This window comes from Aegilops tauschii, chromosome 3 (genome assembly GCF_002575655.3).
Source record: "Aegilops tauschii subsp. strangulata cultivar AL8/78 chromosome 3, Aet v6.0, whole genome shotgun sequence".
In the NCBI taxonomy this organism is placed as follows: Eukaryota; Viridiplantae; Streptophyta; class Magnoliopsida; order Poales; family Poaceae; genus Aegilops; species Aegilops tauschii.
This window is the reverse complement of record NC_053037.3, coordinates 406785277-406812716: the sequence shown is the minus strand read 5'-3', so window position 1 is coordinate 406812716 and position 27440 is coordinate 406785277. Positions and strand designations below refer to the sequence as shown.

Here is a 27440-nt window from a genome sequence, read left to right as displayed (position 1 = left end):
GAAGAAACTTCACCAACACAACTACTATGTTTTAATTGCAACATAGCAAACAAAGCCAGTGACCAAGACAACTACTATTTTCACCACAGATAGCATTACCAACATGCACATATCGGAACAATTCACCACACATGCATCTTAACTCCCCCCTCCCTGAACATTTTTTAATGCAATTCATACTTCATGCTTCATGAAATTCAGGAAATCACAAACACAGTACACCCATTTTTTTGCTTCATACTTCACGAGAAGGAGCTGGATAGCTAGGGTTGGAGCTGGACAGCTAGGGTTTTGAGCAACTTACCCAAGCATGTGAGGAGCTAGTCGGGAACCTTTAGCAGAGAATACAGGAGGATCGCGAAGCTCCCTTGCAGCTCCAGACTGCGGAATCGACTCGCCGGCGAGAATCGGGGCCGATTTGGCTTGCGTGCCGCTGGATGGAGCACCGGAGCTTCGAGCCATGGCGGCTGACAACATAGACCGCACTATGTGGGGAGTTGCCATGGTGTGGGAAGGTGTACGGGGGCGATGATGCGTCGTCGGCGGCGGTGGTAGAGGCAATGATGCGTCGACGTCGGCGATGGTAGAGGGTGCGTTGGCGACGATGATCTAGTACTCGCCCTGGCCTCGGGCGGGTATAGAGGAGCTGCAAAGGAGGCGGGGATTTTGCTTCCACATCCAATGATTGCAGCAACGCGGGAGAAGGCAACGAGAGTTGTTGTTTCTGCTGACACGGACGTGGCTTCAATCCGACGGTCGCATGTAATTAAATCGACGGCTGTTTTGCAGGCTGTTAACTAGGGTTTAGCAGGCGGATGACACCTAGCAGCCGTCCACGCACATACTAAAACAAGGACGAGTGATGACAGGTGGGGCCAACAGGGTCCACCTACAAATCTCATTACTGTGGCCCACTTGTCGGCGCCTCAACATCCCTAATTTGTTTTTTAGCTGGACCTCCCAGTGGTTTTGCATAGTGGCTCCAGCTAATGAATGCCCTTCTTCTCTTTCCCCTCACGACAGAGAAGCTGATCGATCAGAAAAGGTGATCAAATCAAACCAGTCCGCCAAAAAACAGAACAGCTTTCCACGCGAGGTCGAGAAGCCTCTCGAACCTTCCGGATTCCCTCAAACCCTAGCTTAAACCCTAGCATTCTCGCCCAAATTGGCGCGGCGGCCTCTATGGCTGAAGAGGAGAAGGCGTCGACGGCGGAGGGGGACGAGAAGGAGGACGTGAGCGACGTCGACGACTCGCCCCTCCCGGCGTTGAGGCGTCGCGCGGCGGCGAGCGACGACGAGGAGGAGGGCGATGGCGGCGGCGGTGGGGGGAGTGGTTCCTCGCCGCCGTCGAGGGTGGTCTGGTCCGATTCCGACTCCGACGAGCTGGGCGCGACCGAGGTGGACGGCGAAGACGAGGGTTCCGAGGAATGCGAGGAGGTTCGCAAGGAGTTCGACGCAGGATCTGGGGGCGGTGGAGAGGCCAAGGAAGTGACGCCGGATGAGGTGGCTGCGGCGCCGGAGGACGAGGGGAAGTACGAGGAGGAGGAGGATGCCCAGGCTGAGACGGGAGCCGAACTGAAAGAAGAGGACAAGGAGAACAAGGGGTTCGAGCCCGACGCCGTGCCGAGAACAGGTGCCTTCTACATGCACGATGATCGCTTCCAGAACAAGGAAAACCGCAGCCGCGGGCGCCAGAGGTTCGAGCCTTTCGTCTTTCCCTGGTTGCTTCCTCTTCGGATGTTCATCTGTTGCTCGGTAATATGCTCTCTGACCGTACAAGCTAGTCTGGAAGCATGTGCATCGCATTAGTTGCAGCAAGGATTGTCGATCAAATTTAACTCTCCCACATGAAAAATGGAGAGGTATCTTGGTGGGAGCACCTACATGCTTAGAGTGATCCAACTGTTCCCCGATTGGAGATTGTATGATAAGATCGTGCATTCAAAGGAAACATCGTGTGACACTGCAAGCACTGCTTGTTGTAAGAGCTTAAACAGATGAACTGCTACCTAATTGCATTTTGTTACTCACTGGCATTGACTGCTTGGCACAACTTCTAGAGATTGGTAGAGTTTGATGTTGGCTCCCTTTTCTATATATTTTTTCCATCCGTATTCACTATAAATATTAGCCCATAGTGTCTTCCTGATGTATCAATGTTATCAATTCAGGGACTTTTTCGGTGGCCAAAAGTTATGGAATTCTAAAGATGATAGCGTATGGCTGCATGATCGGTTTAATGAGATCAATACCCATGATGTTCAACATGACAGTGTCTGTATCACGCCTTTCCCCCTATCTGTTATGTGCTAGTATTCTTACTGACTTCGTTGATTTGCTTTGCTTTGTTTAGACAAGGAGGCCAAGAAGTCCATTTAGAGCTTGGGCTGGTGGTAGAACTCATGATGTTAACCATGATCGGTTTGATGAGATCAATACCCATTATGTTCAACATGACAGTGTATGTTTCATGCCTTTCCCCCTATCTATTGTGTACTAGTATTCTTACTGACTTTGTTGATTTGCTTTGCTTTGTTTAGACAAGGAGACCAAGAAGTCCTTTTGGAGCATGGACTGGTGGTAGAACTCATGACGTTAACCATGATCGGTTTCATGAGATCAATACCCGTTATGTTCAACATGGCAGTGTGTGTATCACACCTTTGCCCCCTATCTACTATGTAGTGTTCTTACTGACTTCATTGATTTTCTTTGCTTTGTTTAGACAAGGAGGCCAAGAAGTCCTTTTAGAGCATGGGCTGGTGGTAGAACTCATGACATTAACCATGGTTATCTAGAAGGAACCAAATCCGCATCCTATTATCATGATTACAGAGCAGACTACAAGTATGGGAGTACCAACAACTACAATAGATTTCCAAAAGAGGCCAAAACTTCCTATTACAGCGCCAAGAACTACAGAAGTGTTCCAAGAAAATCCCATTCGTACTATGACGAGCAGAACTGGACAGAATCTCGTATCTGTTATGTGAATGCTAAAGGTTACAACAATGCACCAAATGTTAACAGAGGGAAACCATCAAGGCCCTACCAACCTACCTGGAAGAATACTTTCCAAACCTCTTCAGTGCAAAACAATAGGTAAAGTGTGAATTCACTCCCCCCTTCTTAGAGATTGCTAGCTGAATTTAGCATTAACTATGTTGTTGCCTATGCTTCATAGGACATATTCCAGATCACGGAATGAGGAGGGCTGTTCTGATACAGGTGTGGGAAAGAACTCACATCGAACTTTAGGTTTGCAGAATGAACAAGAGTTTTCGTCGAAGCAAGAACCCTCCTTTGTAGAAAGAAGGAAAGCACGACCTGACATTTTAAGTAAGCTCTTCTCATCCTCCGTTCGAATGGCACATAGTTCTCTGAAACCTCAATCTCGTCCCAGTTTTGGAGTGAAGGCATTTGCTCCTTCTGGTGAGCATGGAAATACTGCTGGTTCTCTTAGTATGGTAAAAGGCATGCCTAACCTTGGTTCTCATTCAACTGTATCAACATCAAATAGCCAATATTCAGAATCCAGGGATCAAGGAAGTGGTTTGAACATTGGTGTCCCCACAGAGAACAAACTTTCTGCTCAGATATTTCATCAAAACATTGCCAGTGCCAGCAAAATTCAGTCTCATCCACAAAATACACTGATAAGTTCAACTGAAGATGCAGAGACCAGTCCCCCTCCTGGGTCAAACAATTCTTTAGCACCGTCTGTTATAATAGTGCAGAATGATAAGGTAGAAGCAGTGAGTGGCTCTTTCCCTTGTGGTGGAGGTCATGCTCTTGATGTTACAGTAGCAAAGGACCTTACTCTTGGCACTCCAGCAGTGTTGCCAGGTATGTATTGTTAGTTCCCCTAAAAAAAAAGGTATGTATTGTTAGTTGGATACATGACATATATGAATTTAATTATAAAATTGCAACCAGTAGAGCAGTCCAGCCACCCCGTAAAAAAAGTAGAGCAGCCCAACCATTTAAAGTTTGTTCTGACTTGGTACAGAAACTTTCATGCAGTCATGCACTTCACAAAGGGGGGAAATGGCAACGAGATTTGATTTCAACAGGTTTTAAATATTCTAGCATGAATTTGATAACTCAAATAGTTCCTTCTTTACGATTTGGAGCTCCAGAAGTGCGTATGGGCCAAGTTTCAACCGTAGCCTAGCTGCTAGAGAACTTTAGGAAATACTACTCTGTGATCATTCCAGAATAAGGATTAGGTCTAGGTATCATTTTATTTGCAGAGTTGTAGCCTTGCTTGTTCATACCAATTCTTGGTTGGTATTATGCTAATGTTATCCTATGTGTTATATTCTCAGTCTACATTGCCATACTGATACTATATATATATATATATATATAGTGATGCTATATATATATATAACTCCGTACTCTTGTACCTGTCCTTTTCTTCTGAAATGTGTGCATGCTTGAGGCTCTGGTCCTGCACATTCTCTGTTACCCTAACTTTGAACTCCATTTCCTCGGCAGTTATGAAGTTTGGTGAGCAGCATCCTAGGGGACCTGATATCCCATGCAGTGGTATGGCTTTCCCAGGACTTTTGGCTCATCAACCCAGTGACAATTCTGAGCTTAATCAAATTACTTGGTATGTGGGATTCAATTTTCGTATAGATCTTTCGGAAGAAGTATTGCTTCATTTTTCTGATTGGTATCTTGATATTGAAGCTGCAAACTCCATTTAGCTAACTTCTTCATGAGTACTACAGATATTTGTGATTAGTTGTGGTGCACTCTGCAGGGTTCAAAAACCTGTTATCTTGTTAGTACTATTATTTGGGCCAAGCTGTTTTTTTTAGAAAATTGAAGCTTCATTACCCCCAGCCTCTGCGCCAGCTAAGGATGAATACAACCGAATTATTACAAATACAATAAAATCGGCAAAAAGAAGAAGAAAAAAAGGACGCCAAGGCAGATTGCCAAACGCGATACAAGCCATAGACGAGTCAGCATTTGGGCCAACCTATGTCTCAACTCTCAACAGTCCTACACTTGTTCATGCCATGCCATAAATGGATATTTTTTTCCTGTAGAAAAATTATCGGACATACAGACATTACTTATCCATGGCGTGCTGAAGGCCTGTCTGTGTTGGGCATGGTATCCACGGATACTGTACGTTCCTGTCATATGCTATTACAGAATAGATGAATATGACAACCATGGGTTCCTAGGAAGAACATCATGGTACTGAACTGGTTGATTACATGGTAGTTACTGGCAAAATTAGTCTGATTCCATTTTGTAGGATCCTCGAATTTGCTGTTAAGATTGGTTGAACGTGCTTAATCAGAGCATGTAATATGCCTGAGCTCTTAATCAGTAGCCAGCAATTCTAGTTACATCCATTTTACTATGGTTGGATCGTGTTATCTTATTCTTTGATCTAAATCGGCATTTGATCCCTCTTTGACTTCATTTGCTGAAAATTAGGCTGCAAACATTGTCTGGTGCTACTGGGGTTCTTGGGGCAACACATGATCCTTCTTATATTGGCAGTCATTATCCCCAACTATCAGTATTCCCAAGGTAAAATCCTAACTTCGGTGTCCTTTATGTTACACGCTTTCAGATATCATGTTCTCACCTTATAGGTGTATGTATATACTTCGCAACAAAGCTAGCTGGTATTTGCCTAACTGCAGCTGTAGTTAAATCAGTTGCAGTCAGAGTTTAGCATCTGAACTCTGAAAAATAATCACCTATAACAGTTACAGTTGTATGTATACTCCTGGTCAGTATTTTTTATTGGCACACTTTCTGGTCTGGTCGGTGCTAAAGATTTTGGCTATCTTCAATGTAATCACAATTACAGCATGCAGATTATTAGGACACCGTAATCTCAGAGCTAGTTTTTCCTATGTCTTACAATCTGGAGCTCAAATTTTCTGGTTACACTGAATTGAATGGCTGGCCTCGACAATTACAAGGTTCTCAACTAGCCTTTCTCTGTATCGTGTTCCCACTGCGAGTCGGACTTTTGCTTTAGCTGCCTTCCTGGGAGTTCCAGTATAAGTCATAAAACAGTAGAAAAACGTTTCTGTGTAGGAAGTCGGTAAAAAAAAATTTCGAAAAGAGGAAGTCACCACCTGTATATGGCTTCATGGATATTGGAAATGGGATGTTGGAGGTTTTTGCGTTTCAGCACCTGTTCCATTGATTCTTTTATAGGCATCAATGTACAACACACGAATTTGTGTAACTTTATACCTTGTATCTTGGTGTGTGCATTTCTTTTCTTCATTCCAGTTCTTTACAGATTCGAGGTTTTGTATCCATGTAGAGTGCCTGCCAACGGCCTGACTATTTCAAGCCAGATTGCGTGTTTTGCTTGGGAAACTTGCATAGACAAACAAGAACTACAGTGCAGTACAAGAAAGATGAATACCCATTGCTTTATGTTAATTTCTTCTTTTTCCCTGCAGACACGATTGTGTGACTGAAGTTCCTGTTTTGTTGAACTCCCCTGAAATACCAGGTGAAAGAAACCACTCAGTCTCATTGCATATTCTGTATTCTTTTAGTCTTAACTGATGTTTAAATGGTATATTATTCTCTAGATCTTCCTTTATAAGTACAACTTATATTTTATCTCTTACCTTTTTGGTGGAGGTTGTAGGTCATGAGCTTGGCCAGCGCAAGAACAAACTTCTCAGGTAAGTTCAGATCATGGGAATTAATTAAGGTTTCTGTGTCGTGTTAACACCAAGTATATGTATTGACATCGCTTATAATTTATCAGATACTCAGAGATGAACTTCGCTTCATGAACATGGTGAGTTTAGTGACAACCAAAGCGAATCCACAGGACCAGCTCTCAGTCCGTATCAGAACTACTGCATTCTGCATTGTATTGCTACAGCTGTCAATTATAGCGCACAGCTCAGTACTTTCTAAGTCCAAGCCCTGAGCTCCTTTTTTTTTTTCCTCCTGAAGCACTTTGTCACTGTAACAAAATACACCAGGTATGCCCACTTTTGCAGCTTCCGAGTAGATCTTGGAAAAAGATGCTGCCCTCTTCGTTATTGACAGAACTTAATTGCATTGACTTGTGAATCTAGGTTTTGTTATAGTAACACATAGGCTTTGGATGATGTGTTCACTGTTTCTAGGCAATTGGCACTTTGACTGCCATGGGAGGAAGTTCTCCCCTTTGCTGTTTGTACAACTGTATATTCATATTCTATTTTGGTTTCATTGGAACCACCAACCTATTTGGTTGCAAAATTCTGCCATGAGTTGGCTAGCATCTCATTCTTCTTGAACTGCCTTGGGTTCAGCAATCACTAGGAAACAGAGAGCAACCTTTATATACTCTTAAGATGTATTGTGATTTTTCATTGTTTGTTCAATCATGCATGTGGCATGTACGAGTCTAAATTAGGTTATACGATTCGTGGGTGTAAAATGTGTAATCTTGCTGCTCGATGTAATCTTGGCAGGTTGGACTGTTTAAGTAAGCAAGTCCTTTTGCTATAGTCCTGTCTCCTGTGCACTGGCCTGCTCCTTCTGCTGGGTCTGGTATTCCATTCTAACTACTCCCTCCGTTCCTAAATATAAGTCTTTGTAGAGATTCCACTATGGACCACATACGGATGTATATAGATGCATTTTAGAGTATGATTCACTCATTTTGCTCCGTATGTAGTCCATAGTGAAATCTCTCCAAAGACTTATATTTAGGAACGGAGGGAGTACATGCCAGTATGTTTTTTCTTGTTTGTCATTTTTCCTCATGGACATGCCACTATTGATTGCTTATGACCTTGGCAGATCTCTCACCATGATGATCCCAAGGTGGCAGTTGCGATCCGTGAACTCTTGCTCCTGGTCAAGAGGAGTAACTTTGCCTCTGCTCCGCTCTTCTCTTCCGTAGTAATTTCCGGTTGATTTGATCGTTTTGTCAGCATGGCCTGGGTTTGATATTTTCTTCTAACCAACTGCAAACCATATCGCTTCTCGCTATTAGTAGTAGCATGTTGACTCCTAGATGGTGGTTAGCCATGTCTTCGTACTCTTTTGGACGAAACTCAGTGTAGATTATTTGTATGCTGCTTATAGTTCTGTTCTTATGTGCTGCTAGGACATAGTTAAACCCAGTCTTGTAGTCAGGGAAGAGAGCCATATGGTTCCTGTCCGTTGGATGATTTGGACCAGTTATTCGTATCTGGTGAACATCTGGTTGCAAGCACTGTCCACATGGATAGATTCCCTCTGCACAAAACGGGCAAGGCAGAAGGACATGTCCTCTTCATCCTAGTTCAGTAGTTCATCTCCTGCTCCACATTCGGCTCCAAACATGAAAACATGATCGTGGTTAGGACATGGGCCCCTGGCTGTGCGCACTTGAGCTTGTGAGTTGGTCACAAGCAGCTGTCTATCTGGCTATCTCTGCCGAGAGTGGTGTTCATTTACATGCCGGCAGGGAATCCGGAACACCACCAAGCCTAGATCGCAGCTCATCCCTGGTTGCCCGCCCGCCCGCCCGCATGACTATCTGAAGCGACAGAACAATGGCTTTCCCCGTGCATATGCTCCTCTGCTTTTTCTGCCCTCTAGTAAGTTTTTGGCACACGTGGTATGGGTCTCGGCCGTCCGCGAGACACACATCACGCTCACACTATCGGCTCATCATCGCACATCGTTTCGGTTGAACTAAAGCAAACATTTCTGGTGAAACGTCTCTACATTTCATTTCGCAGTAAGCAGATAGTACCGGGCACCTAGAGTGCTGGCTGGGTGGCCCAGGCAAACCTGGCGAGTGGCGGAAGATACACCGATGGTGTTGGCTTCATCATAATTCAGGCATGGATCCAGAACGAGGCAAAGGGGCAAATGGTACACCCCGTCCCTCTCGGGCAAGCGTACGGCCTCACCTGCGCCCCCAGCCCAGCGAGCCAATAATGCCGTGCTGGTCTGTCGGGCCCACCTGCCATGCTTGTCCTTCGGGCCATTTGCCTTGCACATAGATAGATGCACACACACACAGACATTCGCGCGCCGAGCAGGCAGGTAAATCGCGGAGGCCCACCACTAGATTCTCCGCTCACTAGATCAAAGCTGGAAGCGATTAAGATGTTGCGCATAGCCATCTGCAGATATGACGGCTTAATCAATCAATCCCATCTCTTGGAGCGCATTATGCTAGCTTTCGGCGAGTAGAAAGGTGACAGCGCCATACAACACGAGATGGTAGCGGCACCCAGAGATTCCTCTCCCGAGAGTTAGTACTGCCGCCAAAAGATGAACGCTTGAATGGCACTAGTACATCCGTTTTCTCATGAGCACGCACCAGAGGAGTGCGTTGATGCAGTCGCTTGGAATTAGTCCGCATTTTACCAAACGAGCTGACCAAAATCGCCATATAATTTGCCAAATTTCAATAGATATAGTGGCAATTGGCCAAACAATTAAAAGGCCGTCGTCATTTTGCAAAGTCGTGGTCTGCAACTGCAAGGAAGAGATGCACTGTGGCATGCGTCAATGAAGGTGACCAGAGCCTATTCTATGTCCTTGAGCGCCCTTGTTTAAAAATCTGTTGTCCCCTCGTGTCTCTTCGGCGCAAGGGCAAGGCGGATATGGTTTTATATGGTAATAATCGTCGCCGTCTTGCTTGTGTGTGTACGTATGCTCACGTTGCAGCGCATATATATATTCCCCACCGAAGGGAAAGCTACAAACACACACTATACACTGATGGCCGATGTGCGCAAGTGAAAGACACGTATGTGTCAGCCTGTGAACCTTGACGTGTCTAACCTAACTTTTCCTTGTTTTCAGTTACTTGTATAGTGTTTCTTTTCTTTCAAAAAAGCAGTGTTTTCAGTTATTTGTATGTAAAGGCCATCCAGCCTCTCATTTGCACGACGCATGATTGGGTCCCTTCTATTCTATGGTTATGCTTTCAGCTCAATTTGTAGTGTATGCATGTACGCATGGGCATCGCGATGTGCGTGTATTCTCAAACGCATGATTCCACGAGTGGTAGCGCCAATAAGCAAGCACATTGTCACATGGAGCGCTTGCCAGCTTGTCTGTCTGTCCAGCCCCCTTGTCAAACCGGCTCATGACTCTGTCTTGCACCAAAACAAAAGCTATGATTGTATTCAATTTCAACATCGGGAGTTGCTTCAGACTTTTGAGCTAACATATAGCCCACTTTTATACTGCCCGGCGCTGCTGCTTATATGCATATATATTCTCATCCCTTGCCTCATTCCAAGCGCTTTGCTTTGGTAGGTCTGCTCGCTCAGCGCGCGTACCAGCTTGTCTCTTCTTCCTCGTCGCCTTAAAAGGGCCTCTGCGCTTTGCAGTGCGCTTTTCACTTCAGACTGAGCTTCACCTCTCAGAGACTTCGGAGAGATAGAGAGAGAGAGAGAGAGAGAGAGAGAGAGAGAGAGAGAAGCCGTGGTGAGTGAGATAGAGAGAGGAGAGGATGGGGAGGAAGCTAGGGCTGGAGAGGGTGCTGGACTGCTTCTCGCTCTCGGTGTGCGCCAACGCTTGCGTCTGCGTGCACGCGGTGGAGGACGAGAACGAGGAGAGCGAGGGGAAGGCCCTGGTGAGCGCTCAGCTGGACGAGCTGCTCAAGCTCAAGGACTTCGGCGGTGGGGCTAAGACTCTCGCTTTCCATCTGGAGCCAAAGGTGAGGAATTAACTAACGCCTCCCTCTCTAAGATGCCTCTGCAGAACATGCTGTGGACACTGCTAGTATTCACCTGCACTGCATAATAACATGCCTCCTGCTGATGCAGACGGTGGAGCTGAGGGTGTCCATGCACTGCTACGGGTGCGCCAGGAAAGTTCAGAAGCACATCTCCAAGATGGAAGGTACCATACGAATGAGAATTGAACCTTTAAATCCCTTTTTCGGGGCAGTGTTGACATTCTTTTGATAGGGCATAGCTAGTGATAAAAGCATACAATCATGCTGGGGTACTTGTTATCGTAAAGTTCCTATCATTTGACTCCAAACAAAAAAGGAATTGCAAAGTTTGTACAGCTGATCTGGCCGTAATCTTTGCTAATTATTCGCCAGAGGGACAACTTGACAGCTTGTTTTTTCCTTGATTATCTCACTGCAATTGCTTTCGAACCTGCACAACACACAGCAGATCTCTGCCTCGTGTCTTACTCTAATTTTCTCTTCCCTTTCAACGCCACCTCGATGTGTTGATACTTCAGACATAGCCAAGTGTGCGTTTCTTACTGCTAGTGTTTAAAAACAAATATAGTGTCCATTTCTTATTGGTGGGGCGGAGCATTAGTATATCCAGGATCTCGAAGTAATCAACGACTGTGAAATGTGGCGCGGATCTGTAGACCGGATAATTTTTCAAAGTAGAGTAGCGCCGTAGCCCACATGGGCGGGCGTCACGGGAATAGGAGCGCAACGTCTCAGAAGTCCAGAAGCATTTGGAGCAGAGATAAGTCGCGATCTGTCAGACGCGGGAAGGAAAAACACCCTGCGGCAGGTTGACCTCTGTGCGCCTCCAGTCGTTTCAAATTTTCAATATACAACAAGCGAAGCAAAACCCCAAATTTCTGCTCTGCTCTGCTCCCCTCGCTGCTGGGCTAATGGCGAACAGTGAACAAAGCCTCGCTGCAGTGGCATGTTACGGAATGTAGTCATACACGTCACCGAAGCCGGTGGCGGGTGGGCGTCGATCCCTGTGCGCCTGAGTTGGCTCCGGTGTCGTTTTGGCCGCGCGGGCGGGCGACCACGCGCCGATGCATGCATGGATCGGGTTCCTTCCGTTCGCGCTGCCGCTGCGGTACTGCATGATACTGCATGCTTGGGCGCATCCGCACATGTTGCTACTCTGCGCATGTGCAGGGCTGCCTGCCTTTTCTGGAAAAACTTTTGGTGGCACCGCCAGTCGGTGGCCAAGATTTGGTACTACTGCTGCTGCGGCGCTCATAATTGAGCTCCCACCAACTTCACCGTATGGCTCGTTGTCGGAGCATCTGCGTCGATAGATATTATCAGTTCAGTTAAAATATGTTGATTTACGAGTCGAGTGAGTCCTGGACGAGCGATCATCTTTAACATTTTGTTTCTGTTCTTGTGTGTCCAGGTGTGTCGTCGTTTGAGGTGGATTTGGAGAACAAGAAGGTGGTCGTGACGGGGGACGTGACGCCCTACGAGGTGCTGCAGAGCGTCTCCAAGGTGATGAAGTTTGCGGAGCTGTTGGTGGCCCCCAAGTCCCCGGCTCCGAGTAGATAGTTGATGATGATAAGCTGATAGGGTGGGTGTGACACATTTCACTCATAAAATCAAATATATGTGCTGTGATTCTCACGCAAGGCACGCATACGTAGCAGCACACGCAACCATGGCAAGGAAGAAACTATGGGAAGATTGTAACTAGGAGACCAAGGAAGAAGAGGGTGGTTGGGTCTAATTGGTTGATCTATCTACTCAAAAGAAAAAAGAAAAATAGCCCGTCCATACGTGCAGCATGCTTTAGCGGTTCTGTTTAGGGCCACTACGTACGTACGTGTGGTGTTGGTATAAATTGATCAAGTATGAAGGTATCTCTTGACGCTTGTATGTAACATGTCCCCGTGGATTTGGATTGTATGCAAGGGCATCTAGATCCGGGGGAAAGAAAATGTAGTACGGCTCACACCCAAGGTTGGACTGTGTGCTGTGCTCGGAAAAAAGTTGGAGCGAAGTCATGTCGGAAGGGGCAAATTTTCGTGTTTTGACCCTTTTGTGATACCTATTCGAGATCCGACCCTAATTTGAATTTTTTTTCGAGATCTGACCCTTTTGCTACCGCCAGGGTCCATGACGGTAGGGTGTAACAACCTACCGTCAGGGACCTTGGCTGTAGGAAACATCCTTACCGCCAAACAGACTGGCGGTAGCATGTACAACCCTACCGCCAAGGTGCTCGGCGGTAGGCATGAGCACGCACTGTGTTCAATACTTAGCAGGATTTAACGGTAGGGCATGCAACCCTACCGCCATGGACCTTGGCGGTAGGCTGTTATACCCTACCGCCATGGACCCTGGCGGTAGCAAAAGGGTCAGATCTCAAAAAAAATCAAACTAGGGTCAAATCTCGAATAGATATAAGAAAAGGGTAACACAAAATTTAGCCAGGATGTTTTAACGTTGCACGACACAAAAAGAGAGGGCCGCTACTACAAATAAGCCGGATGATTTTTTTAGAAAAATCATCCGCCTGCCTAGCCATCCGATCTGGCACTGTTAGCCGCTCGATCTCAGCAAGGCAGCTCACGCTTCTCTCCTTTGATCTTGTTCAGTTCGACAACCCCACGTCTCCTCTAAAGACGGCGCTGATGTCCTCGCTGCGGCAAGGAGGCTGTGCTGCTGCTGCTGCATGCGCGCTCGCTGAGACACGAGCCGGAGCATCTCACTCAACTCCGGCGGTCGCCACCAACATGCTGCATCGCAACACCACTAGTGGTACGGGTGGACGGAGCCGCCGGCGACTGATGCATCGCAGCACCGGGAGCCACCGGAGGCTGCTCCATGGCAACACCGAGCGCGGCGCCTCCGACGAAGCTTCGTTGCAGCCCGCTCCGGTGAAGCTCCGATGCAAATCCGGCAAAGCTCCAATGCAACACAGACGGCTCAGATGAAGCTCCAATGCAACGTAGCACGCGGCGGTGACGGTGGTGACCGTTGATGCTACAGTAGCAACGCCGCGCGAGGCTGCAACACAACACAGGTGGTCGACGGCATGTGCTGCATCGCAGGGCGCAACGACGAGAGATGCTACACAGCACACAGTAGCAACGCCCGGCGAGGCTGCATCACAGCACAACGGTCGACGACAAGGTCTTGCATCACAGTGCGCGGAGACGACGGTTCGCGCGCAGCACACAGTAGCAACGCCGGCAAAGCTGCATCGCAGCACAGGCGGCGATAGCAAATGTTGTGACGCGGATGATGTGCAGCACGGCACGACAATGACTTTGCAGCGCCGGTGGCCAGGATGGGAAGCAGCCGTGCTTTCTCCCCTTGCATCCCTAGTGGCCAGTGGTGCCTGATGTTGTGTCGTCGCTGGAGGAAGTGGGGGATACGAGAGAGAGAGAGAGAGAGAGAGAGCAGTTGTTGGGGAGATAAGGTGGAGAAAGCTCCGGTGGTCGCCAACCTCCGGTGCTTGCTGAGCTGAGAGGAAGAGGGTTTGGTGGAGAAAAGGGACGAAGAGGATGAGGAAGGGGATGAGTGGAGGGGAGCACGTCCGAAGGGGTAAGGTGGGGGAGGGAAGCGGTGGGCTGAGAGGGCACGTGGCATGCATAGGAGACGGCTTACGGAGATAGAAAATCATCCGGTTTAAACTAAACGTTCTCCAAAAAAGAGTGGCTTGCTAGTTCGGTTGGGAGAGTCCCTATAGGACGTGAGCTCCTAAGCATCGCCTTTAGCGCCGCTGACGCGTCCTGGCGCCCACGCGCTACCCACCTGGGCCTGGCCCAATAAGGTTTGGGACGCTCTGTAGCGGGAAAACAGAAAAAAAAAATTGTAGCCCTCTCAGTATTCGAACTCGCGCCACTGCCTTCCTGTACAAGCGCGCCTAACCATTAAACCAACTCAACTAGAGTGAATGATAAAAGCGCCAACCTTATAAGAGCATGCGGCCGCCCTATTTATTGCATGTGTACTGTATCACTTAAATTTTCTGAATAATACAAAAAGATTGTGAAGTTGAATAAGTTCACCATTTTTTAAGAAAAGTATGCAAATTTGAAAAAAAATCATTCATTAAAAAAAGGTCCATCAAATTTGGAAAAACTTCATCAAACTTGATAAAAGTTCATTGGATTTGAAAAAAAATCATCAACTTGAAAATTTCATCGATTTTTCTAAAAAAGTTCATTGATTTGGAAAAAGGTTCATAGATTTTGAAAAAAAACATCGATTTTGAAAAAAAAATCATCAACTTGAAAATTTCATCGATTTTTCTAAAAAAGTTCATTGATTTGGAAAAAGGTTCATAGATTTTGAAAAACATCGATCTTGAAAAAAAACACATCGATTTTTCTAAAAAAGTTCATTGATTTGGTAAACATGCAAAAGGAGCAAACACAAGCGACACTCGGAAATACAATGGTTAGCGCACACAAAGTGTCCATCAAATAAGCGTGAGTCCGTGCGAAGAGATTGTTCGTGACAAAGCGCATGAAGCTTATCAAGATGATCTAGAATGATATGCAAAGCATTCATGGGAGCAAATGCAATCATTGTGCACACAAATGTGTTGTGAATATGATCAATGCAACCACGGTGCAACATGATGTCATAGCGAGACGGTTTATCAATAGCATGAATATGGCAATGGATGCTCAATATGATTATGTTATCATGCAATTGATAGTAGGCAATATGATCATTATGTATGAATATGCCATCAAGGAAGATCACAACAAATTTGCTAAGAAAATGCACAAGCTCGTATATCATGGATGCCATGGGAATAGATGCAACAAGACAAGCATAATGTGAGTCAATCCATGCATAGGGTGCAAACTTGTGGTGAGTATGATATGTCCATCGAGCATGACATGAGGAAGCACAATCAACAAATATGTATGTGTTGGTGCGATGTGTCAAAGGAGTGTTGATGTACCAATGCTCGATGTTGTGGCATGAGTGGAGGTTCGAAGGTGCATCCAATAAGTGCGAGCACTCCTCAATGTAAAGGTCCATAGAGCCAATCTCCAATGTCACTCCTCCGTTCGCGAGATGTATCATGTATGCAACAAGAAAGAAACAACAATGAAAGAATGACCCATCCAATATGCATATGTGAGGATGGCTCAAAGGGAAGGAGGTCACCTTTAGGAGTTTCTCAAGGATGATGGAGTTGCGCATCTTGTATGCCTTCACATAACCAATATGTCTCGTGAAGGTACCGCCTTGTGAATCCTTCAAAATGAAAGAAGATGACAAACACTCGGAAAAACAAATGAGGTTAGCGGAAGTGCAAAACCTATCATTCATGTGGTAGGATACCCAACAAGTGTATTGATGAAGAGCATCCTACGGACATCACCATGTCAAGAGTCCATTTGGCAAGTGACACGTACGACATCTACTTCACATACACAAAGGTGAATCATCTCCTTTACACGTGTTCACTTGACCCTCTCGAGGATGGTATACTACTTGACACTCCTCCCGTGTGCATGCATAGGTATTGTCGGAGCTTCACGGATGTCGAGAAGGAGTGCAAGCGCCAAGGAACGACTACACCGTCCGCGAGGGAAGCGTGGAAGAGAAGACGGAAGAAAGGAGAAGAAGAAGACGGAGCGGCTGCTGGAGCCAGGTCGGACATCCGGACCGCCGTCCGGATCATCCAGGCTCAGCCGGATCATCCGGAACCTTCCCCGGATCATCCGGCTAACTGCGCCAAAGACACCCGAAGGCTTCCACTGAAGCCGGATCATCTGGGACTCCGTCCGGATCATCCGGACCCCCGACGCCCAGATCATCCGGGACCCCGTCCGGATCATCCGGCCTTGCCTGTGTGCATGACTTGGGCCGAGGCCCGTGTACCCATTCGCCCACTCACTTACCCCTTCGCCCCTTGGGCTATAAATAGACCTCCTCCACCTCCTTTCTAGGGTTAGCAAAGTGATAGCTCATTTGATAGAGAGCTTTGCTCCTTGTACCTTCCTCTACTCTTGTGTGAGAGAGAGAGACTACCACTCCCATGGAGTTCAAGACCTCCATGTGAGAAGATCCTACGGGATATGTCCAAGACCCCTCACGGGAAGATCCTCCTAGGGTATCATCAAGACCTCAACTCCTCCAAGGATTGGGATGAACGCTACCTTGTATCTTTCCCTTTGTTGTTCATGTACCTTGTGGATCTTGTGTGTTTGATTGTCTAGTGGATGTGTGATTGGACTTGTTCTTGAGTGTTTCCCCTTGTGTTTTCTCTCCGTTCTTCCCCGTGTTCATCGTGTTCTTAGTTGGGATCCGGTCCTTTCGTGAAAGATCGGCCGTATGGAGTTCCACTCCACATCATCTTAGATCAGAGCAAGGTTGATCACGAATTTGGAGCCCCCACCCCTCTTTTTCTAGCCTTGTTTTGCTTGATTTCGTCCTAAATTCGAAAATCTCCACCAAAAATAGCCCCAATTTTTTTTGTGATTTGTTGGTTTTGATGAAGTTTTGTTGATTTTGATCCATGGATTTTCTTGGTTTCGAGTGGATCTAGCATCTCCCCAAGTTTTCCCACCTTTCATCCACGAAATCTCCTCAATTTTGCCCCGAAAATCATCCACTTTCCGCCCAAAAATTCGTCCCCGAGAGGAAATCCCGAGCAGTTTGACTTGCCCGGATCATCCGGACCTTCTCCCGGATCATCCGGACACCTCCCGGATCAGCTGGACCCTCTCCCGGATGTCCGGACACCTAGACAACAGAACCTGCCTTGACGAACCCGGATCATCCGGCCAAACACCCGGATCATCCGGACCTCCTCCCGGATGTCCGGCTAACCCTCACACTAACTCGGCTTGATTCTTGTTTCGGACATAACTAATTCATCCGAACTCCGTTTTTGACGTTCTTTAGCTCGTTTTGAAGCTCTTGACATTCCCCTTACCACAAAAATACCACCAACATCATTTGACTCCATCAAATTTTCTGAATTTTGTCATCTTTGCCTAGGGCCACCACCATATCATCCGCATTACCACCACCGACTTCCGCAACCTAACCCATTTTGTTCCCCATTGCATATGTGGTTGTTTGAGTTGTGACTTGAGTCTCCTAAGGTGTTTCGGATACTTAGGGACGGTTGCTTCTTCATCAACCACCACCTTCACTTCCGCATAGGCTTGCCCACCATACACTTCCGCCACACCCCAACTTAACCCAATTTTGTTTGAGTTGTGAGTTGTGTCTCCTAAGGTGTTTCGGCTACTTAGGGACGGTGACCTTCAACTCCGACTCACATAACCCAATAACCCTCCACCCCCACATTGCCTACTCGCAAAACCCATCATTGCATCTCCGCTACCACCATTTGAGATTTTGAGTTCGCGGTTTTTCCGTTTCCTAAGGTGTTTCGGCTACTTAGGGACGAGTCTCCATCATCTTGGTATCTACATCAAGAACACTGCCACTCATCATCACCAAGGACGGTAACCTCGACGACACCGTTGTATATTCCCCTTGCAATTTCATTGTTAACCCCTAGCCCATTTTTGCGTCACTTGCCTATCGAGACTAGCCATTTGAGTATTGCCCGGCAACGTTACTTGTGCACATTAGTGATCATCGATACACCTTCCATTGCATATATACCATATCATATTGGTATCATCATATCATTCTTGTGTCACAAGTTTGTTCCCGCATATACACTATTGCTATCTTGGTTTGTGCATTGTGCAAAAGTGGCCATATCCAAAAAAAAGAAAGAAGAATAAGCTTTTAAGCAAAAGAGAGAGAGCAAAGAAGCTTGTAAGCAAGTGCCATAGCATCATCCCACATTGCACATAAGATTGTCATATCCGATCATCTTGGATCATCTTGAGAGAAACACCGGGAACCATACATAATAGCATATTTGGGATAGAAAGTTTATCCATTTTGCATCTTATAGGTTGTACACAAGTGTCGTATCCACCTATTGAGCAATCGTGCTAGCGTCTCTCTTGAGTTGTGCAACACGAGCGTTTTCCGTGGATTCCACATTTTGTGCCCATTCCTTGGTTGCACGGCCCCATTTATCTATCCGTGTGTGCGTTTCCGTGTGCCATTCATTGCTATTGGTCTACTTGTTTCACTTGAGAATTTGTGAATCTCTTTCAATATTATTGACTCTTGCTAACATTTTACATCAAATTTTTATTGCCACTATCCTCACCGAGCCACTCCATAAGCTTCACTTGATAGGTGTGAGTGAACAAAGTGCAGTACCAATTCCACTATTCTTTCATCTCACATTGAGTGAAACGGGATACATCCTCAACTTTGGGAAAAGGTAACTTGGTATTGTTTATCTCATTTCCTACTCACCTCTACTCGAGTCTTGTGATGGATAGGCAAGGCATTTCACCCTCGGTCTACAACAACAACAACGAGTTCGATGCCACGAACAACTCCAACGACGCCAAGATGCAAGCTCAAATGGAGGAGATCAAAGCCCTCATCAAGTCCTACAAGAGATCTTCCTCATCTTCGAGAAGACGCTCTAGTGCACATGCTTCCGAGCTACCATCTCCGGCAAGATCACATCGGCATCGACACCATCACCAACAAGAACGTGAAGGTCAAGAGCTCAACACCAACAACCGCTCAACGACTTCACCATCTCCCTTGGCATCTTCGCCAAGCGACTTCAAGGCATCTTCGCCAACGGACATACGGCATCTTCGCCAACAAGCACCTCAAGACTACTCTCAAGAGAAGCTCCCCAAGCTCAAGTCTGCGACTTCCACGAGCTACTACGACCTCGACACCGACCACGAGATTCCTTTCTATGGGACTCTAGAACCCGAGGAGTATCTCGAATGGGAGCGCCTCATGGACGACTACCTCAAGCTACATCAAGTTCCTCCCGAAGATCAAGTGAAGTGCGCCTCAAGAAACTTCCACAACTATGCGTCGACATGGTGGCTTCACACACCTTCGGGTACCTACGACATGAGTTGGCCCAAGACGAAGAGAGCTTTGCGATGAGAGTTTGTGCCTCCAACCTACACGGAACAACTCCGACGCCAATTGAAGAACACCATCCAAGGATCCAAGTCCATCGACGAGTACTTCAAGGAGATGAAGCATGCCTTGCGACGAGCCGGCGTGGACGACCCCATGTCAATGAAGTTCCACTTCATGATGGGATTGAACAATGACATCTCCAAGGCTATCTTCCTCGCGAACTACAAGTCCCTCGACGACAACTACATTGGTGCTCTCAAGGCGGAACAAGAACTCATGAAGGCCAAGGTTTCTCCACCCCAAGCTCACTTCACGACGACCAAGCTCCATGAGAACGAGCATGAGGATAGCACCACCAAGATGTCCAAGCCCGACGAGCTCCAAGACGATGCTCCCAAGTTCGACTTCACCACCATCCCTCTTTGTGGCATTGATGGTGCCGAGTCTCCTTCGACTCTTTTTCAAGACGATGCAGCGACGAGTACGACTACGGAGACATTCGAGGACCAAGCTTTGGACGCGGACGACATGGTGACGAGCAAGGATGATGCTTCCATCTTAGGAGGCGAGAGTGATGATGTGCCATCTTCGGCCTTCATCCATGGCGACGGTGACGAGATGATCGAGCATGGGATTTTCCCTTCGGTCATGGAGGAGAGTGATGAGCCCGTCCATACATGCAACATGCTTTAGCGGTTCTGTTTAGGGCCACTACGTACGTACGTACGGGCGGTGTTGGTATAAATTGATCAAATATGAAGGTATCTCTTGACGCTTGTATGTAACATGTCCTCGTGGATTTGGATTGTATGCAAGGGTATCTGGATCCGGGGAAAAGAAAATGTAGTACGGCTCACACCCAAGGTTGGACCGTGTGCTGTGCTCGGAGAAAAGTTGGAGCGAAGCCATGCCGGAAGGGGCAAATTTTCGTGCTTTGACCCTTTTGTGATACCTATTCGAGATCTGACCCTAGTTTGAAATTTTTTCGAGATCTGACCCTTTTGCTACCGCCAGGGTCCATGATGGTAGGGTGTAAAAACCTACCGCCAGGGACCTTGGCGGTAGGAAACATCCCTACCGCCAAACAGACTGGCGGTAGCATGTACAACCCTACCGCCAAGGTGCTCGGCGGTAGGCACGAGCACGCACTGTGTTCAATACTTAGCAGGATTTAACGGTAGGGCATGCAACCCTACCGCCATGGACCTTGGCGGTAGGCTGTTATACCCTACCGCCATGGACCCTGGCGGTAGCAAAAGGGTCAGATCTCGAAACAATTTCAAACTAGGGTCAGATCTCGAATAGATATCAGAAAAGGGTAAAACAAAATTTAGCCAGGATGTTTTAACGTTGCACGACACAAAAAGAGAGGGCCGCCGCTACAAGTCAGCCGATGATTTTTTCGAAAAATCATCCGCCTGCCTAGCCATTCGATCTGGCACTATTAGCCGCTCGATCTCAGCAAGGCAGCTCACGCTTCTCTCCTCTGATCTTGTTCAGTTCGACAACCCCGCGTCTCCTCTAAAGACGGCGCCGATGTCCTCGCTGCGGCAAGGAGGCTGTGCTGCTGCTGCATGTGCGCACGCTGAGACATGAGCCGGAGCATTTCACTCAACTCCGGCGGTTGCCACCAACATGCTGCATCGCAACACCACTAGTGGTACGGGTGGACGGAGCCGCCGGCGACTGATGCATCACAGCACCGGGAGCCACCGGAGGCTGCTCCATGGCAACACCGAGCGCGGCGCCTCCGATGAAGCTTCGTTGGAGCCCACTCCGGTGAAGCTCCGATGCAAATCCGGCAAAGCTCCAATGCAACACTAACGGCTCAGATGAAGCTCCAATGCAACGTAGCGCGCGGCGGTGACGGTGGTGACCGATGATGCTGCAGTAGCAACGCCGCGCGAGGCTGCAACACAACACAGGTGGTTGACGGCATGTGCTGCATCGCAGGGCGCGGCGGCGAGAGATGCTACGCAACACACAGTAGTAACGCCCAGCGAGGCTGCATCACAGCACAACCGTCGACGGCAAGGTCTTGCATCACAGTGCGCGGAGACGACGGTTCGCGCGCAGCACACAGTAGCAACGCCGGCAAAGCTGCATCGCAGCACGGGCGGCGATAGCAGATGTTGTGACGCGGATGATGTGCAGCACGGCACGACAATGACTTTGCAGCGCCGGTGGCCAGGATGGGAAGCAGCCGTGCTTTCTCCCCTTGCATCCCTAGTGGCCAGTGGTGCCTGATGTTGTGTCGTCGCTGGAGGAAGTGGGGGATACGAGAGAGAGAGAGAGAGAGAGAGAGAGAGAGAGAGAGAGAGAGAGAGAGAGAGAGAGAGAGAGAGAGAGAGAGAGCAGTTGTTGGGGAGATAAGGTGGAGAAAGCTCCGGTGGTCGCCAACCTCCGGTGCTTGCTGAGCTGAGAGGAAGAGGGTTTGGTGGAGAAAAGGGACGAAGAGGATGAGGAAGGGGATGAGTGGAGGGGAGCACGTCCGAAGGGGTAAGGTGGGGGAGGGAAGCGGTGGGCTGAGAGGGCACGTGGCATGCATAGGAGACGGCTTACGGAGATAGAAAATCATCCGGTTTAAACTAAACGTTCTCCAAAAAAGAGTGGCTTGCTAGTTCGGTTGGGAGAGTCCCTATAGGACGTGAGCTCCTAAGCATCGCATTTAGCGCCGCTGACACGTCCTGGCGCCCACGCGTGCCCACCTGGGCCTGGCCCAATAAGGCTTGGGACGCTCTGTAGCGGGAAAACAGAAAAAAAAAATATAGCCCTCTCAGTATTCGAACTCGCGCCACTGCCTTCCTGTACAAGCGCGCCTAATCACTAAACCAACTCAACAAGAGTGAATGATAAAAGCGCCAACCTTATAAGAGCACGCGGCCGCCCTATTTATTGCATGTGTACTCTATCACTTATATTTTCTGAATAATACAAAAAGATCGTGAAGTTGAATAAGTTCACCATTTTTTAAGAAAAGTATGCAAATTTGAAAAAAAAATCATTCATTTAAAAAAAAGGTCCATCAAATTTGGAAAAACTTCATCAAACTTGATAAAAGTTCATTGAATTTGAAAAAAAATCATCAACTTGAAAATTTCATCGATTTTTCTAAAAAAGTTCATTGATTTGGAAAAAGGTTCATAGATTTTGAAAAAAAAAATACCAATATTTTTAAAAAAGGTCATCAATTTTGAAAACAAAAATATCGATTTGAAAGAAAGTTCACAATTTTGCAAAATAAGTTCAAAAAATTGAAAAAAAGAGTTCACGCACTTAGTAGAAAAGAAGAAAAAAAATAAACAAACCCGTTTCCAAGAAAAACAGAAAAAAATAAAAAAGGAAGGAAAAAGAATAAAAGTGTAAAAAAGCTCAAAACACGAATAGGTGAGTTGGCCTAGTGGTTAGTGCAGCACGCATGGACTAGCGAGATCGCCGGTTCGAATCCTGCACAAATAGGTGAGTTGGCCGATTGCGTAGACACCTAAAAGGGGCGCTTAAGGCGCCATTTAGGAATTGCCCTACAGGACGCCCGTGTGCGTAAGGAGCTGTGGCTTCGCACAAACGAAATAAACACAATGTGGGAGACACTTACTCAAGAAAAGATACTGTACATCCGGTTAACTGTAGCGTCAAATTCTTTTTGCTCGGTTTAATTTCCAGTAATTTATGAAAATATTAATATATACGTTGAACAAATTCTAAAAACACATTGAACATTTGTAATATACACTGAAAAATTTATTTAGAAAGTAAATTTTTTTGTAAAAAAACGCTGAAAAAAATTCAAATACACAACGAACATTTTGTAGTATATGTTGAACAATTTCTTAATATACGATGAACAAATTTGAAATACACAGTGAACAGTTAGAATATAGGTTCAACAATTTCATAATATAGGTTGAACATTTTGTAATACAAGATGAACATTTTTATAATGCACGGTGAACCTTTTTCATTATATACGGTTAACATTTTCTTAATAAACACAATGTGCGTGTGCGTAAGGAGCTGTGGCTTCGCACAAACGAAATAAACACAATGTGGGAGACACTTACTCAAGAAAAGATACTGTACATCTGGTTAACTGTAGCGTCAAATTCTTTTTGCTCGGTTTAATTTCCAGTAATTTATGAAAATATTAATATATACGTTGAACAAATTCTAAAAACACATTGAACATTTGTAATATACACTGAACAATTTATTTAGAAAGTAAATTTTTTTGTAAAAAAACGCTGAAAAAAATTCAAATACACAACGAACATTTTGTAGTATATGTTGAACAATTTCTTAATATACGATGAACAAATTTGAAATACACAGTGAACAGTTTAGAATATAGGTTCAACAATTTCATAATATAGGTTGAATTTTGTAATACAAGATGAACATTTTTATAATGCACGGTGAACCTTTTTCATTATATACGGTTAACATTTTCTTAATAAACACAATGTGCGTGTGCGTAAGGAGCTGTGGCTTCACACAAACGAAATAAACACAATGTGGGAGACACTTACTCAAGAAAAGATACTGTACATCCGGTTAACTGTAGCGTCAAATTCTTTTTGCTCGGTTTAATTTCCAGTAATTTATGAAAATATTAATATATACGTTGAACAAATTCTAAAAACACATTGAACATTTGTAATATACACTGAACAATTTATTTAGAAAGTAAATTTTTTTGTAAAAAAACGCTGAAAAAAATTCAAATACACAACGAACATTTTGTAGTATATGTTGAACAATTTCTTAATATACGATGAACAAATTTGAAATACACAGTGAACAGTTTAGAATATAGGTTCAACAATTTCATAATATAGGTTGAATTTTGTAATACAAGATGAACATTTTTATAATGCACGGTGAACCTTTTTCATTATATACGGTTAACATTTTCTTAATAAACGCAATGTGCGTGTGCGTAAGGAGCTGTGGCTTCGCACAAACGAAATAAACACAATGTGGGAGACACTTACTCAAGAAAAGATACTGTACATCTGGTTAACTGTAGCGTCAAATTCTTTTTGCTCGGTTTAATTTCCAGTAATTTATGAAAATATTAATATATACGTTGAACAAATTCTAAAAACACATTGAACATTTGTAATATACACTGAACAATTTATTTAGAAAGTAAATTTTTTTTGTAAAAAAACACTGAAAAAAATTCAAATACACAACGAACATTTTGTAGTATATGTTGAACAATTTCTTAATATACGATGAACAAATTTGAAATACACAGTGAACAGTTAGAATATAGGTTCAACAATTTCATAATATAGGTTGAACATTTTGTAATACAAGATGAACATTTTTATAATGCACGGTGAACCTTTTTCATTATATACGGTTAACATTTTCTTAATAAACACAATGTGCGTGTGCGTAAGGAGCTGTGGCTTCGCACAAACGAAATAAACACAATGTGGGAGACACTTACTCAAGAAAAGATACTGTACATCTGGTTAACTGTAGCGTCAAATTCTTTTTACTCGGTTAATTTCCAGTAATTTATGAAAATATTAATATATACGTTGAACAAATTCTAAAAACACATTGAACATTTGTAATATACACTGAACAATTTATTTAGAAAGTAAATTTTTTTGTAACAAAACGCTGAAAAAAATTCAAATACACAATGAACATTTTGTAGTATATGTTGAACAATTTCTTAATATACGATGAACAAATTTGAAATACACAGTGAAAAGTTTAGAATATAGGTTCAACAATTTCATAATATAGGTTGAACATTTTGTAATATGAGATGAACATTTTTATAATGCACGGTGAACCTTTTTCATTATATACGGTCAACATTTTCTTAATATAAGATGAACATTTTTGTTGTAAACGGTGCCCTTTTATATAAATAGGCAAAAAAGAGAAGGTAAAAACAGGAATACATAAATTAGGAAAATGAAGGGAAAAAGAACCAAAACTTAAAATAAAAATAAAATGGAAAAAATGAACTAAAAACTGACAAAATAGTGAAAAACTGGAAAGGAAAAAAAAGCACAGAAGAAAAACGAAATAAAACCCGCGGGAAACAACTATGGAAACATAAACGAACTATAAAACAACTAACTAGGCCAGCCCACCCGCGGGCAACTTTAGCGAAGCCACTTCTGTTTGCGGCATATAAGATCCCGCTTCGGTTGGGTACTCGGCCTCAGGTCATGCAGAGCTGCATCAAAACTGGCTGGGCCACACACATCTAGGAGGCGTTTAGTAGACTGCATGCTTTTCGCATTTTTTTTGGAGCCTGACTCACCATAGCCTGTTTGAAGGCATACAGATGATGTTCTACATGTGAAAAAGGGACTAAACTGAGTGTTCCTGGTGGATTTGGCGAAGGGGCGCTCTAAGTTTGGTGCGGGCCAGTTTTTCCGTGCAAGCTAGGCAGCCGAACAACTCCAACTTAGCTCGTGAGAGCATGGTTGGGCTTGATGCACTCTACCAAACGCCTACTTGTTGCCGCATCACGCGCAAGGCAAATCCTTGGGCAAATGCTGGCCTGTGTGTAGAGAGGCGTGGCACCGGGTGCTTGTTCGCACGAGGAATAAGGTTGAGATGTTGGTAACAAGACCAGAAAGCTGGAACAGCAATACCCATCCTCTTCTGCGTCAGGGGACGTGTCGGGCGTTTGTTGCAACAGGACGGGCGCATGCTCGCCCACGTGAACTTCAAGTGAACGGGCCTATCTGCTTACGAACGCCACGAGGAAAAAGTTGATCGCTACATGTGAGCCTCCTAGTGAGCAAGCGAGCGCATGCTTTCTTTTCATTTTCAGCTGGTTTTATTTTAATAAAAAATTATGAATTTATAAAAGTTAGCAAAATCAAAAGAAAATCATGAATTTGAAAAAAAATGCCAACTCGAAAAATGTTCACAAATTTTAAATAGTGTTCATGAATTTTAAAAGGTGCACGAATTCAAAACATGGATGCAATTTAAAAAATCACGAATTAAAACATGTTCATGAATTTGGAAAAATGTTCAACTTTCAAAAAAATCACAAAATTCAAAATTCTTCATGAATTTGTAAAATGTTTGTGCATTGAAAAGACATTCATGCATTCCAAAAAATGTTCATGTATTTCAAAATGTTCACAAAGTCAAAAAATATTCATGAATTTAAGAAAATATTTTTTACAAATTTGAAAAATATTCAAAAAATTTAAAAATATTCACACTTAAAAAAATCATGACGTGCCTGACGCATGTCATTTGCCATGGTGGGGGGGGGGGGGGGTGCGGTCGGGTTTTCTATTGACCCGACTATTGGGTTGCCCTGGCCGGACAATAAGCAAATGAGCAACGATCGTCTTGTTTGTGATTACTAAATACAAGGCAAAAACAAACACAATACAAATATAATCAATTGCAGACAATTAACGAGAAAAAATCTTCGATTTTTTTTACATTTGTTGGGTGCAACGGATCATTTTAGGTGGTTGTGATGGTTCTTGGTTCGTCTAGTTTGGTGTTGCCTTGCTCGCCATGCTTTCATGTGGTGGTCCTTAACGAACTACCCCACAGGTGTGATTTCTCTCCACCCAAAACCAGTGTTCACGCCTGACCTCTTCGGCACCGAGGTTGTGTCTAAGTGCGGCTGATATGAACAAGCACTTCCTATTATCCAGGGGTGGTTATCACTATTTAGCCTGTCTATTGCTTCTTTGTGTTCTCATATGTGAGGATAAATTCATAAAATGAACATTTATTGAACATGTTGCCC

At 45.1% G+C, this 27440-nt stretch overlaps 2 protein-coding genes across 12 annotated transcripts; both read left to right on the top strand.

The window, feature by feature from the left end:
• The first annotated feature begins 1020 nt into the window (after positions 1–1020).
• On the top strand, positions 1021–8125 carry LOC109774247 (uncharacterized). 11 transcript variants are annotated; one of them, XR_005773199.3, is made up of 13 exons: positions 1022–1697; positions 2172–2274; positions 2354–2461; positions 2541–2648; positions 2726–3102; positions 3185–3846; positions 4501–4618; positions 5464–5559; positions 6456–6508; positions 6650–6686; positions 6773–6805; positions 7473–7546; positions 7804–8125. XR_005773199.3 is itself a non-coding variant. In XM_040404207.3 (13 exons), the coding sequence occupies exons 1-11, from the start codon at positions 1183–1185 to the stop codon at positions 6798–6800; spliced, it is 2205 nt and encodes a 734-aa protein (XP_040260141.1). In that variant the 5' UTR covers positions 1022–1182; the 3' UTR covers positions 6801–6805; positions 7473–7486; positions 7804–8125. The 11 variants fall into 11 exon arrangements, 5 of the variants coding, with proteins under 5 accessions (XP_040260143.1, XP_040260141.1, XP_040260142.1 ...); XR_005773198.3 differs by having other exon boundaries at positions 7473–7551; XR_005773197.3 differs by having other exon boundaries at positions 6773–6995.
• A 227-nt stretch (positions 8126–8352) lies between these two features.
• Positions 8353–12332, top strand: LOC109774246 (protein SODIUM POTASSIUM ROOT DEFECTIVE 2). Its single transcript, XM_020332955.4, has 3 exons — positions 8353–10672; positions 10782–10857; positions 12105–12332. Exons 1-3 carry the CDS (start codon positions 10466–10468, stop codon positions 12251–12253), a joined length of 432 nt encoding a protein of 143 aa, XP_020188544.1. The 5' UTR covers positions 8353–10465; the 3' UTR covers positions 12254–12332.
• Positions 12333–27440: the final 15108 nt, after the last annotated feature.

What these genes read in the sequence shown, in the direction of transcription:
- LOC109774247 (XM_040404208.3), top strand. Translation starts at nt 1,183, where the DNA reads ATGGCTGAAGAGGAGAAGGCGTCGACGGCGGAGGGGGACGAGAAGGAG. An exon ending in ATGATGTTCAACATGACAGT is followed by an intron (nt 2,275 to 2,353) that starts GTCTGTATCACG and finishes TGCTTTGTTTAG; the next exon opens with ACAAGGAGGCCAAGAAGTCC. An exon ending in TCTTCAGTGCAAAACAATAG is followed by an intron (nt 3,103 to 3,184) that starts GTAAAGTGTGAA and finishes TATGCTTCATAG; the next exon opens with GACATATTCCAGATCACGGA.
- LOC109774246 (XM_020332955.4), top strand. Translation starts at nt 10,466, where the DNA reads ATGGGGAGGAAGCTAGGGCTGGAGAGGGTGCTGGACTGCTTCTCGCTC. An exon ending in CTTTCCATCTGGAGCCAAAG is followed by an intron (nt 10,673 to 10,781) that starts GTGAGGAATTAA and finishes CTGCTGATGCAG; the next exon opens with ACGGTGGAGCTGAGGGTGTC. An exon ending in GCACATCTCCAAGATGGAAG is followed by an intron (nt 10,858 to 12,104) that starts GTACCATACGAA and finishes TTGTGTGTCCAG; the next exon opens with GTGTGTCGTCGTTTGAGGTG.